General features: G+C 38.2%; 1 protein-coding gene across 3 annotated transcripts in view; it reads right to left on the bottom strand.

Moving 5' to 3' along the window:
• Window positions 1–14,278, bottom strand: part of GPAT3 (glycerol-3-phosphate acyltransferase 3) — a 62,507-nt gene that overhangs the window by 7,464 nt on the left and 40,765 nt on the right. For 2 of the 3 annotated variants that reach the window (XM_078445964.2, XM_078445965.2), the window contains exons 4-10: window positions 11,816–12,086; window positions 7,981–8,055; window positions 7,369–7,458; window positions 5,149–5,242; window positions 2,660–2,775; window positions 1,400–1,455; window positions 791–876 (exon numbers count right to left, since the gene is read on the bottom strand). In XM_078445964.2, the coding sequence (XP_078302090.1) occupies window positions 791–876; window positions 1,400–1,455; window positions 2,660–2,775; window positions 5,149–5,242; window positions 7,369–7,458; window positions 7,981–8,055; window positions 11,816–12,086 (788 nt within the window). The remainder of the gene's footprint in view (window positions 1–790; window positions 877–1,399; window positions 1,456–2,659; window positions 2,776–5,148; window positions 5,243–7,368; window positions 7,459–7,980; window positions 8,056–11,815; window positions 12,087–14,278) is intronic. The other variant, XM_078445966.1, reaches the window with a different exon arrangement.

Here is a 14,278-nt window from a genome sequence, read left to right as displayed (position 1 = left end):
AAGGAAAAACAGATGTGGAGAAAAGAGATCGTTGGTGCACTGCTGGTGGGGACGTAAATCAGTACAGCCACTATAGAAAACAGCATATGAGAGCATCCTCAAAAAGTCAAAAATTAGAACTACCATATGATCCAGCAACCTCACTTTTGGGTATGTATCCAATGAAAATGAAAACAAGATCTTGAAGAGATATCCGCCCTCCTATGTTCACTGCAGCATATTTTTCACAATAGCCAAGATATGGAAACAACCTAAGTGTATGTCAACAGATGAATAAAGATGTGGTGTGTGTGTGTGTGTGTGTGTGTGTGTATACAGATGATATTTGTGACAACACAGATGGACCCTGAAAGCATTATGAGGAGTAAAATAAGTCAGACAGAGAAAGGTAAGTACTGTATAGCCTCATTTATATGTGGAATCTAAAAAAGCTGGACTGATAGAAACAAAGATTAGAAAGGTGGTTACCAGGGCCTGAGGAGGAGAGACGGCACAGTGGAGGAACTGGGGAGATATTGGTCAAAGACAACAGACTTACAGTTATTAAGATAAACAAGTCCTGGGGACCTAATACACAGCATGGTGAATATAGTTAATAACACTGTATATTGTACACCTTAAATTTACACAATGTTATATGTCAACTATATTCCAATAAAGCTGGGGCGGGGGAAGAGTGTACAAGCACTTGTTATTCTTACAGATTTTAACACTGAAGTTATATCAAAATAAAGTTACCAAGTCACTCCCCTTTTGGGAGCCTCGGGGCGGGGGGGTATATCTGTTTTACCTTAATTGCAACTGGATGTATGGTTCCTCCAATTTCAAAGCTTCCCTTTTTAAACATCATGACTGAAGTATTGTTGATGCAAGTCCCTGCAGAAGGGAGAAAAGGGTATGGTGACTATTTTTAAAGGCAGTTTTTCTCTTTTAAACAAATTTTTAAAAGGAATTATTTTGACACAAAATAAAATATTCAAATCCTAGCAAAATTGGAGTTTACTCTTATTTCACAAATCAGTCCCTGCTTAATTAAGTAACTCAACAGTTCTAAGCAAGTTTAAAGACAAACTTTTACTTTGTTATTAAATACTCTGGAGATAAAACTTTTGCACAACAGGTGATAATTTTAATACTTTAAAAAATACTTGAAAAAATTAGGAACACTACCTGTACAAGTTCATTACCCAGAAATAACTTTTAAGATCAAAGAGGCACCATGCCTTCCATCAAATGTCAAAAGAAAGCAAGGGATTATTGGCTGAGAGAAGGCCATCCCATTCCTATAGGACAGCAGAGATCTGGACTAAGAGTGAACTTCTAGAACAATCCGATGCCTCACATACTTTTGGTGCTGGTTGGTATCAACTATAGCTTGGTAGGCAGTTACCCTTCTCACCTTCAGGAAAGATTAATATGGGTAGTTTTTTCTTATCAGCAATGTGTTCTTTTAGTCTGTGAAGAAAAATAAAGGATCAGAATGCTACCTTTATAAAAATAGAGGTGGGAATCCACTTTGGTGTTTACACTCCACTAGCACAAATATAATTGTATAGCAATAAGGAGGGGGAAAAATAAGACATAAGTAAAGGGAAAAACTCAAGTTGGTCCCTTTCTAAAAAGCATAATGCTATCTGTACTATTTTAATTTCTCTCATTTCAAAGTGAGCAGTTTTCAGTGCCTTCTGCCTACTCTTAAAATAGAACGCTAGGCAGTCATGTGACATGAGCTCTGGAGCCCCCCGTGTCATATAGTTTGTACCCTTCTCCATGTACTTATATTTCCTCATCTGAAAAATGAGAATACTGATCACTGGACCTGTCAGGCTTATGGCCATTGAGTATAAAGAAATTCCTTAAATGAGTCAGGCTCTGCTTTCCTGTGATATGTAATAGAGATGCCAGAAAGCTGAGAACGATGGAAGTTCTTCCAGGCTTAGATCCTGTCTCCCCTGCAGCCAGCTTTATATTCCCAACTGCTCACCAGAAACTGGTAAGACTGAGAGAGAGAAATTACAGCTACCCGTGTCCCATGCTAAATAATCTCAAACTGGGGAATGGTTTCACTAACCTTCAACAGATTTCAACAAGTACTTTTCATCTTACTCTTAAAAAAGCATGCCCTACCTTCAAGTTTCTAGAAGCAATAACCAGACGGCCTTCACTTAAAGGCCTCAGGCAAAAAGCTGTTGTTTCCCAACAAAGGCTTCTGATAGCTCCTCTCAATCCCAAACCCCAGAGATTTCTTCTGTTCCAATAAAGAGCATTAGCTCTGCCAGTCTCTTGATGGATTTAAATGATAACAGACATTCAGCAAACAATCAGCCATCTATTTACTCAGCAAACAGTTACCAATTATTTAACTTTCGTGGTAGTAAGTTCTAATTCTGCAAATTCAGGGACTGGACTATACCTAAACCACAGCAATACAAAATGTATGGGACTTCTAATCTCATCCTATAACCCACTATGACTACAGAATTCAAATTTTTAAGAATGTAGCTCAGACAGGTGATTCAGCAAAAAAAAGTCAACCACAAAGAAAACCCCATATATTTTAGGTTTAATCCTTAGTACTGCTCTGCTGTCTTTGCAGGAAGGCCAAGATTTATCAGATTTTATGTTACCCCAAAGAACACCGGGCAATGTCTCTGCTTACCGCTTAGTGACCAGGTGTCGATCTTTCATTTCTGATCGTTCAAACCAGACATGTGGACAAGCCTTCACCATGGCTCTCTGAATAATTCCCATCAATCCACCGTGAACCTGGCCAACCTAGAAGTACCATTAGAAAAAAAGAAAAATGTAAAGGCACAGATATGCAAAGAAAGCTTTTTTTTTTTTTTAAAGTACCAGTAAGTTCGTATTCCCCACCAAGAGAAAAGATTGGCCTTCTTCTACTGACTGAAGTTCTTAGTCTAATCAAAAGATATGAATGGCCAGATATAAGCAAAAAGTGTTCTTTAGTAGCACCTTTGAATTTAAACTGTGTTCCTACACTAGTTATAATCTAGCTTTAAAAAGTAAAGGTCTTTCAACTCAGTCAAGATAAGGGAAATGCAAATTAAAACTACACTGAAATACCATTTTTCAATCATCAGACTGACAAGGACTCAAAAGCTTAACAATGCACTCGGAGCCAAGACTATGGAAAATGGCACTCGTACATTGCCTGAGATGGGGGAGATTATAACACCCACAGAAGAAAACTTGGCAGTATCTATCAAAACTACATACACATTTACCCTTCAACTCAGTAATCCCACTTCTGGGAATTTACTCTGAAGATATACCTCCAACAAGATGAAAATACATATACACGAGGTCTTAATTGTAAGATTATTTGTAATTCCAAGATACTGGAAACTACCTAAATATTCAAACTTTAAGAAATCAGATGAATAAACTATGGTACATATATGCAATAGAGTATCATGCAGCTGGGAAAAGAGCAAGGTTGATCTCTATGACTGATAAGGCATGATTTCCAGGAGATACTGGTTGGGGTTCTGGTTTTGGTTTGTTTTTGTTTTTGTCTAATTTAATTTTTTTTAAATTTGAGTATAGTTGACACACAATGGCACCCTAGTTTCAGTTGTACAACATATCACTCAACCCAATGGAAAGTTAGCAGGCTCTACGCTTTTCTAAACTTTGGCTAATATTATAACTGCAGTTACAACAATAAAAAAGCCAACAAAATTCTGAGGCCCTCAGTCACAAATGAGTTTTATTCAACTTTTTGTTGACAGGGACAGAGAACAAATATGGTCCCAGAAACACAAAGTCATAATTAAGTAAGTTGGTTAAAATGCCTGAGCCTCTGCTTTCTCATCTATAACAAAATCTCAGCCTTAATCCCACTGCATTACAGGGAAGGTCACATACAATACATGTGAATATGCTTGTCCACATAAACGCAAGGAACTGTCATACACCCAGAACTGTACTGGGGTCTACCAAGGATTGTTAACATAAAGGTCCTTGCATGGGCTTTCTAAGAAGCCATAAACATCTTGAAATTATGCACAAAATTGTGCTTGTATGATGCACATGTATGTCATTGTTTTTCTCAAGAAAGAGTACATAACTATTAACTGATTCCTAACCTAAAAAAGGTTAAGAACCACCAATTCCCATAAGTCTTTTCCTAGAAGTAGTTAAAGCTTCCTTGGATTTAGAACAAGCTCCACAACTTAAAGATTAAATGTGGTTGCATGGGGCACCTGCGTGGCTCAGTTGGTTAAGCATTGGACTTTGGCTCAGGCCATGATGTCTTGGTTTCTTAGTTTGAGCCCTACATGGGGCTCTCTGTGGTAACAGCTGGAGCCTGGAGCCTGCTTCAGATTCTGTCTCCCTCTCTCTCTGCCTGCCCCTCCTATGCTCATGCTCTGTCTCTCAATAATAAATAAACATTAAACAAACTTTTTTTTAAAATAAATTAAAAAAATGCGGTTTGCACAAGAGTCGTATATCTGAACTTATTGATAGAGAAAGGCAATGTGTTATATATATATTTGTCTTTCTCATCTGATCTTCATTAAAAAGTCTGATTTTTTTGTTTGCTTGTTTAATTGTATATGACTCCCTGAAGGAAGACAGAACTAATTGGCTGGTAAGGGATTTGCACAGCTCTAAGGAGAAAGACTTTAATGTCTTGAAGTGTTATTGAACATTGCAGGGATTTTAGAAGCAAGATGAAGTCAACTTTGTAAATTCCTATCAAGTTCATGTATGTCTATATTTCACTAAGCTAAATTTTTTACCATCTTTTTTTTCTTTAAAAAGAGATTGATCCATTTATTCATTTTTATTTTTTAAAGATTTTTTTTTTCTTTTTAGTAATCTTTCCACTCAAGGTGGGGCTGGAACTTACAACCCTGAGATCAAGAGTCTTACACTCCACCGAGTCTCATACTCCAGCCAAGTGTCCCCAATTTTCTATTACCTTAAATATAATGGCTCTTTTCTTTCTTTTTCTTGCCCCATATAGTCCTCATTTAATGTGTTATATAATTCATACAGCTATCGTAGTATAACTGAGTCACTTTCTAATATAAAACTTTCTAATTTGTGCCAAAATAAATTAAAAGTTTGAACAATCCACAAATCATGCAATTACTTGAACTATCAATGAGCTGCTCTTACCATAGCATAGCATCCATCTGTTGTCAAGATCAAAACATCTATTGGAGAAGTATGGTTGGCAACACAAATGCCTCCCTTCTGGGGTCTGTACTGTCTGCAATTACAAACAGTGGTAAATACTATACCCTGGAAAAGAGCCACTATTCTGCAGCATGTAGAGATTCATCCTATTTTACTTTAAAAAGTACATTAAAAGTACAGTTTCAAAGTATATGGGCTCATCTTAAAAGGTTATTTCTAGGCAGTATGATGGGAGTGGGGTAAAAGTAGATAGAGAAGAAGGGGCCCATGACTTTCCCTTTATATATATTTACATTGTTTTTTTGTAATGATCATATTTTCCTTTTATAATGAAAAAGTAATTTAAAAATATTAGATTGAATTACAAAGATTCCACAACTTTAATATTGTGATATGTAAGTTTCACATATTTTGTAAGTATTTTCATATTATTCCACTCTTTAAATGCATCACTTTTAGTAGCTTCACAATGACCCAAAAAGTAAATTTACTATAGTTTCCTCCCTCTTATCCCCCTAAAGCAGAGGCTGGTAACTTCTCCTACTGAGGGCCATAATAAATATTTTAGGTTTTGCAAGCCAGCCAATCCCTGTCAAAACTACCGGATTCTGCTATTTGGGCACAAAGGCAGTCACAGACAATATATAAATGAATAAGTTTCAATAAAACTTTATTTACAGAAAACAGATGGCAGGCCACATTTGGCCTCCAGCCCCATAGTTTGCCGACCTTTATCTTAAAGTTCAACCAGTATTTGATATTAATGAAGCAAAGTAGTTTTTGTTGGCCCTATACAAAGAAGAAAGGCAACCAAATGCATAACAACTTTAGCATGTTTTCTTTAAAATTAGAAGTAATTCGGGGCGCCTGGGTGGCTCAGTCGGTTAAGCATCCAACTTCAGCTCAGGTCACGATCTCACCGTCCGTGAGTTCGAACCCCGCGTCAGGCTCTGGGCTGATGGCTCAGAGCTGGGAGCCTGCTTCCAATTCTGTGTCTCCCTCTCTCTCTGCCCCTTCCCCGTTCATGCTCTCTCTGTCTCAAAAATAAATAAACGTTAAAATAAATAAATAAATAAATAAATAAATAAATAAAATTAGAAGTAATTCTATATATAATAAGTTACGAACTCTCTATGTAATTAAAGCACCTTTTCTGTAGATAGTACCTCTTCTTGATCACAGTTCTATCAAAGCATTTTCTTCTACTTTTCACCCCAAAACTCACAGCTCAATGAAAAAATCATGTAATTTTAGAAACTTAAGGGGCCTCTCAATGTTGGTAACACATGGTAAAGCCAAATGAGAAAATGTTTCCCTTCTACAAATGAGACAGAAAGACCCAGTCAGGGAAAAAAAAAAAAAAGAGAGAGAGAACTTTTAAAACAATGAGATTTAACGTAAAAAAATAAAACTGAGTTAACAGAAAAGTAATTAAAACAACCAAAATTACTTCAATCAGCTAACAAGTTAGCTACCACTACCCCTACCCTCTACAGTTAGGGGTGAGGGAAGCAAAGTGTGGGTGTTCTGTCTCAAGGCTCAGTTACAGAATTTCAGAAGCAGCGGGACTGAGACTGGAAACCAGGCCTCAAGACTCGAAGGCCAGTCCTCCTTCCTCCACACTACAGGCCTGTCAACTTCATGGCTTTTAATATGGACAGACCCAGTTCACAACCTCACTCTGCCACGTGCCAGGCATGTGACCCTAGACAACCAATCCCAGTGCTCCCAGCTCTTCACCTGTAAAACAGGACACCAGTGTCTCTCTCATAGGATGGCCCAAGAGAAGCTCGGGCCTGGCTGTACACCATAAATGCCCAATTTTTGTTTTTCGTTTTTATGTTTTTTCATTATTTTTGAGAGGTGGGGGAGGAGGGACAAAGAGCCTTAAGTGGGGCTCAAGCTCACAAACCATGAGATCATGACCTGAGCCAAAGTCGGACGCTTAATGGGCTGAGCCACCCAGGCACCCCTGCCCAATTTTTAAGTGTCATCACATGTCTATTATTATGTTCCTTCTGCAAATGGATGGCTTTTTAAAAGGTTTTCGGGCAAAATTGTTATGTCTGTGACACTCTAAGCAGCAAGAATGAACACATTGGAAGGACTTTCATTTCATCTGCTTCCTCCACCTGCTACTGTCAGTCATGGGCTGGACTTCCTGAACAGAAAGGCAGAAGGAAGCAGGCACACACTCACTTGTTATGGTAATGAATGGTACCAGAGAGGGCTCGCACACAGATCCGGCAGCAAGTCAGGTGAACCAGTTCACTCAGCCAGTTTTTGAGGCTGAAAAAAAGAGGAAACATTTTATGGTGCAGTTCTGGGCACTGCTAAGAGACAATAGAATAAAAACTTCAATGTGCTCCTTCACAGCAGCATACTGTGTTCTGAAACACAAGCATAGTTCAATTCTTAAAGTCTCATTGACGCATTAGGACAAAATTCTAATGGAAAATAGCTCCTGCCCTACTAGACTATCATGATAAATGCCTGACCAAGATTAGCTGAAGCTTCTCTGGTCTCAGCCTGATGAGCCTGACCGGATGATAACGCTCTCGTGGTTTCCTTGAGTCCCTCACTCTATTTTCTTTTCTTCATTTCCCCTTTGAAAAACAATTTCTTAGGATTTATATGAAAGTGTGGTGGCAAATCAGATGAAGACTATGAATACGAAGTAAGCAAAATTTTAATAAGTGTGATGAGGCCATAAATTTGATGCAATACATAGGAATCAAATATTCTTTTATGAGGATAAGGCCAAGAAAAGGGACGATCCTATTTATGGCTGGGTGGAGGCAAACATTTCACCTGCCATCTGGAAGCTGCCCAACCAGTGTAGTTCCCAATACCAACAAACTGATCCCAATGAAAGCCAAGGTAACCCTGAAAAAGAAAAGAAAAGGTAATGTGAAAGTTAGTTGAATAGCAGCAGTACAGGGAAATAACCTGAAAATTCATAAATAATTACATTGTAAATAAGTTGCGAAACATGTATGGCAGTGCCATTAAAAAGAATCAGGTAGGGGCGCCTAGGTGGCTCCATCAGTTAAGCATCTGACTTCGGCTCGTGAGTTAGAGCCCTGCATCAGGCTCTGTGCTGACAGCTCAGAGCCTGGAGTCTGCTTCAAATTCTGTCTCCCTCTCTCTCTGCCCCTCCCCACCCCCAACTCATGCTGTCTCTGTCTCTCTCTCTGAAAAATAAATAAACATTAAAAAATTAAAAAAAAAAAAAGAATCAAGTAAATCTATAGATTCTGACATGGGAGAATGGTCCTTGGTACTTTTGAGAAAAGAAAAGCAAAATTAATTTCAAAATAATATGTAGAGTATGATAACCATTTTCAAAACAACAGCAAGCATATAACTAGTTGATAGATGCATAGAGAAGGCTTGGAAATTTATTTATAAAGCTATCAAATTCAATCTATGTAATCACCAAAGGGTTAAGTGGGTTAGTGACAAGAATAAATTTAAAGGCTTGCCCCTTTTGCTTTTCAGAATTATTTTAATTTTCAAAAATATATTCATATTAACTAACATCTTAGATAATAAAAAGTTTTATGTTGTATAAAGGAGTCACGTCAGGTTGAAAGGAGTTATCTAATTCTGTTCAGGATACATTGGTGGGCATACTGTGGGTGTAAAAGAAAATATTTTCCAAAGGTATGAAAGTAACTTGTTTTTCTGTGTTTTTTCATGATGGAGGGAGGTACAATTCAAATTTTTCTCAAGGGAATTTAAAATTTATAGCAAATCGCAAGAAAAGCTCTTTCATATTAAGAACACCAAATTATATCACCATGTAGAAATCCTTTAATGCAGACCTTTGTCCCTTTGCATGTTTGTGGTAACTCACATCTAATCTCCACGAAGACACTTTCTCAGTTTTGAAAAGTGCTTTTAATATACATTCTAATCACTTCAGAAAGAAAATAGTCACCTTTAGAAATGTAAGTAGGATTAACCCAAAAAGAAAAAATTGAGATTTAAAATCTTTCAAAATAAGGGGGACTTCCTTATAAACACCTTCTTAAGGTGTGAAACCTTGTTGAAGTCTTATTTTAAGACCTTTTGACAGAACAATTTGAAGTTCAGATTCCATTTTCTTTCGATGCCACATTTTCATGCCAGCACTGATGCAATAACTAAATCACTGCTTAATCTCATTCACCAATTATGCAAAAGTTTTAAAAGAACGTTTTGCTATCCTGCTGTAATGGCAATCATTTGTTCCTATACATTAAGTCAGAAGGGCCTTACATTTTAACATGTTTCATAATTGGGTTCAAAACTATTGAAAGCTTTTATTTGCTTGATGAACAGGCCAAAAAAATCTGTTTTCCAATTTAAGAGAGCCAACATGAGAATTCTCATAGATGACACAAGGTTTCAGTCACAACCTGTTTTTTATAAGAGTTCTACTGAGACACAAGTTACATATCATACAATTTACCCCTTTAAAGGGTTCAATGGTTTGGGGCCTATTCACAGAGTTGTGCAAACATCAACATAATCAATTTTAGCAAAGTCTGCTTTTTGAGTGTTCACTTTGTAGCAACAGCTCATCTTATAAAGCATTTTCAGAGCAATTCTTTCACACTGAAGAGTATGTACTAAGTAGGAGTCTCAATTCTGCCATTTCTTCCTGTTCCTGGGTGCTTACATTACTGGATTATCCTACACCTGCTTTCTTCACAAGAATCTTTTATGTTATTTCTTTAGTTTGTGAGTGTTATTTAAATGTAACTAGATAACAGAATCATAATACCATTTGCTGGCAGCCACAGCAGCCAAAAGCTAACCAACAAATGAGGGCATCTCAAATACTCTGTGTGGCAAAATCCTCACTTTTTTACCACGTTGCCTTAGATACAGTGAATGACTCATGGGACAAGTGGAGATATAAGAGCTAATCTATATACTCTACTTTATTGAAGTTTCATTCCTTTTTAAGAATAAGAACAGAATAGGGGCGCCTGGGTGGCTCAGTCAGTTAAACGTCCAACTTCGGCTCAGGTCATGATCTTGCAGTCGGTGAATTCGAGGCCCACATCGGGCTCTGTGCTGACAGCTCAGAACCTGGAGCCTGGTTTGGATTCTGTGTCCCCCTCCCTATCTCTCTGCCCATCCCCTGCTCGTGCTCTGTCTCACTCTGTCTCTCAAAAATAAATAAGTATTAAAAAACTTAAAAGAAAAAGAATAAAAAACAATAAATGGAATTTCTAATTATAAATAGACTAGAAATCTCTAATAAATAAAAGTTCATGCATGTATACCAGTGGATAGTCTTGTGCATGCTCAGAGTACATGAACCCCAGTTTGGGAACACCGGTTTAAGGTTGAAGGAAAAGTAGATGTGAAATCCTGAATTTCACTTTGTTATCACAGCTGAAATGATTCCCAAAAGACAAACCATGCCCCAACTGGCAACATGGGCACGTGCACACACACATACACACACACACACACACACACACACACACACACAATGTACCTTTGTACTCTTTGTACTCTTTGTACTCTTTGTACTCTTGTAATAGACCTAAATGAGGCAAATATAGGCCACCCGAGGGATGGTAAAAAAGTTTCAACTCATGTGCCCATTTAAGGTGGCTGATAGCAACTATCTGGAAAACTCTATTGAGAGGATGCCAAGGCTGTGTCGAGGGAAAGCAAACAAGACGATCAATAGCAATATTGTGAATGGTACACATGCCTACAACCTCCCATCACCATGCTGAATACACCTTGGCTACTCATGCTCCTTCCCACTGCACAGTGTCACTTCTGCTAATCTTATGTTCCACACTGTGGTTCCAGTAAACTGGACCTGAAGGTACCTCCTACCTCAGTCAGCATTCAAACTTAGAACCAGAAGGGGACACAGGTGGGGGAAATTTTAATAAGGAAAGTGAGGGACAGCTGGGTGGCCCAGTTGGCTAAGTGCCCGACTCTTGAGTTTGGCTCGGATCATGATCTCACAGTTCATGGGTTCAAGCTCTGTGCTGACAGCATGGAGCTTGCTTGGGATTCTCTCTTTCCCTCTCTCTCTGCTCCCCGCAAAGGGAAGGGAAAGGTAGGGAAGGGTAAGGAAGGGAAGGGGAAAAAAGAAAAGACAGAAAGAAAGAAAAAAGAAAGAAAGAAAGAAAGAGAAAAGTGAGTAATCATAATGGAACTGGATGGAACAAATTCAGTCTTCTGAATGGCTCTCTCCCATGTGGTAACCACTCTCAGAAATTTTTTTCTCTCCTGGGCAACTGTGAACTGCTAAAGACTAGCAAAGAAAGGCAGTTATAGTTTGGTTGACACTCTGGTGAATCCAAAACTATAAATCTTCTCTCTTCTTTTTTCTACTTCCCTTTCTATCCATCCTCAAATTATTTATGACCGAAAGAACAACATGGATCCAGACTGATACATAGTAGATTCTGAAAAACACTTCCATTTGGGAAAAAATGTGAAAGGAGAATAGATACTTAACATGTTCCTGTGGAGGTCACAGTTGGTGGTGTTTTGCAGGTGTGAAGGGGTGGGATTAGTACCATACTACTCTCATGGGACATGATTTACATGTCCCGATATACATGATTTAAAAAGAAAGCCGAACCAATTATACCATCAAATTACTGGGCAGGAGACATACCTCAGGGGTAGTAGGACGCAGTAGCGTACTATGACGCCCAGTACCCACACCATGGTGAGCCGCAGACTGATGTAATGGAAATTTACATTGGTCCTTGTGAGGAGATTCCACGACACTAGCTCCTCTGAGGAGAACCTCTGGGTCACTTCATCTTCCACAATGGCTTCCAAGCCCTTCTTGGAGAAATAGAACACGTCAGACAGCTCAAAGTCCCTTCCTCGCAGACCAGAGAGCCCTTTTTCCATGGGTGACTCATCTCTTTGGATAATACCTTAAAAGAAAGCATCAGAACATGAGAAAATGCCATAGGACACAAGAACTGACCAATGAGGCAACTTTGTACCGAAGACAAATAAACAGATTTAATGGGTAACACGAAGCAGATTTCAAAAATAAAAGACAAGCAACCACAGTGGGAAAAGAGGTGAAATCACTGAGTCTGCATGAAATGGACTCTACCGAATGACTTCAATTCACTACTGGTCCTCAGTAGCCTTTTTCTTGTTGCATTTCCTCCCTCCACACCGCTAGCGAACAAACTCTCCAGTATAGAACTAGACTGTGTGAAAATAAAACCTTCTGTTTACCCCTGATAAAAACCATACAACCAAAATGCAAGCAAAGTGGCAAAAGGTCTTTACCACAATTGGCAAAAGGCTGCTGTCTTTAATATGCAAAAATTATTTAATAAGAAAATCAGTCTCCTGTGAAAAAGTGAGCAAAGTTCATGAACTGAATTCATGGAAACATTAATATTAATAGTTAAGATAATCAGAAATGTAGGCAAGAGTGTTCACTGTAGCATTTTCCATTATAATCGATCCAGACAATGAGATATAATGCATCTAATAAATACCCTAGTTAATAAATACTCTAATGTTAAGTGAAAAAAGGCAAGATCTAAAACTATAGTTCGATCTAACTCTGAAATATATACGCATAGAAAAAATGTCAAGAAGGCCACATTAAGCAGTTATCTCTGGGCAATACGACTAGATTTTCCTCCTTAAACAATAATTGTATTTCCCATAAGGAAAATAATTCAAAGATTTTTAAGGTACCATAAATTTCATAAGTTGAAAAAATGACTACTGTCACCCAGTTTAACTACTAAGTGAGAGTCATAGATGAGATCTTTGAATAAAGAGTAGTTACACACACAGTGACAAGACCATCTGATTGCCCCTCTGGGGTGTGCCGCAAAGGAATTTACCTCCCAAAGTAGAAAAGTCTTTTCTTTTGAGATGGAGATTAAGAGGTTAAATTCCCTGAAAGAAGATCCCTTTTGATTGTCTCACTTTCCAGTTTACTGGGAAACCAGTGAGGAGAGTGAAGAGTGCTATATTACCTAACCCCTGGAGAACAAGTGCATGCATCCATAGATGAAGAGGTGATATATCAGTTTTTTGAAGGAATGGAAGCATAAGGCACTGGAGTAGAAAGTAAAGAGGACCTGGAGTCCAAGGTCAAGTTCTGTTTAGGACAAAAACGGCTCTGTGACTGTATAAACAGAAAAGTCACCTAAGTTGGTGTCCTCCTTTACAAAATAGGGGGTGGGAAAAGTTTTAGTTTCCTTACAGGACTCGAGTTACACGATTTTCCTTTTGGGTTTTTTGGGTGGTTTTTCTTTGGTTTTTTTTGTTTGTTTGTTTGGTTTTTGCCAACATGCAAACTAATTACCTTAAATTAGAGCAATAAAGCAAGTTCTGAGATGATTAGATTATCTTTTCCAGCCATCAAGTCTAAGTGGTTTAACCTTTCTTCACCATCTCTGAAAAGGATTTGATTCCTATTAGAGGATGAACCAAGACAGTGTCACTGGTGAACTACCCTCTTGCTCTGTGAACACTGCAATACCACTCAGAGCAGCTTACTCAATCCAAGTACTGACCAATATTTAGCGGGGCAAGAATTTCATTATTTAGCAATATATAGGGTTTTTGTGGGTTTCTTTTTTTTTTTTTTTTTTAATTAAAAAAAAAAAATACCTCTAGAAGAGTAGGGAGAACAAGCTATTCAGCAAATCTCAGAATGAAACACACTGGAGACAAGTGGACAGCCCTTCTAAACATAATGTTTTTTAGAGGGGCCAGAGATAAAATTTCAAGTTTGAGTTGCCTCATTTAACTGAGCGAGGAGAGAAATCTGTAAAGAGGAGCCAGCCCCCAGCGCTTATCCACTTGATGTGCAATATTCTCTCTGCCCCCCTGACCTACTTAATTTTGTGGAGCTCAAATAAAATATAACTCAATTTTATATTTTTGTTAAGCCTTTCTTTTTAAGTTTATTCATTTATTTTCAAGAGAGAGCGAGCACAGGTGGAGGAGGGACAGAGAGAGGGAGACAGAGAATCTGAAGCAGACTCCAGGCTTCAAGCTGTCAGCTCAGAGCCCAAAGTGGGGCTCAAACCCATGAACCGAACTGTAAGATCATGACCTGAGCCGAAGTCGGATGCTTGACCGA

Source organism: Panthera onca, chromosome B1 (assembly GCF_046562875.1).
Source record: "Panthera onca isolate mPanOnc1 chromosome B1, mPanOnc1 haplotype 2, whole genome shotgun sequence".
In the NCBI taxonomy this organism is placed as follows: domain Eukaryota; kingdom Metazoa; phylum Chordata; class Mammalia; order Carnivora; family Felidae; genus Panthera; species Panthera onca.
This window is presented reverse-complemented; position numbering and strand designations above follow the sequence as displayed.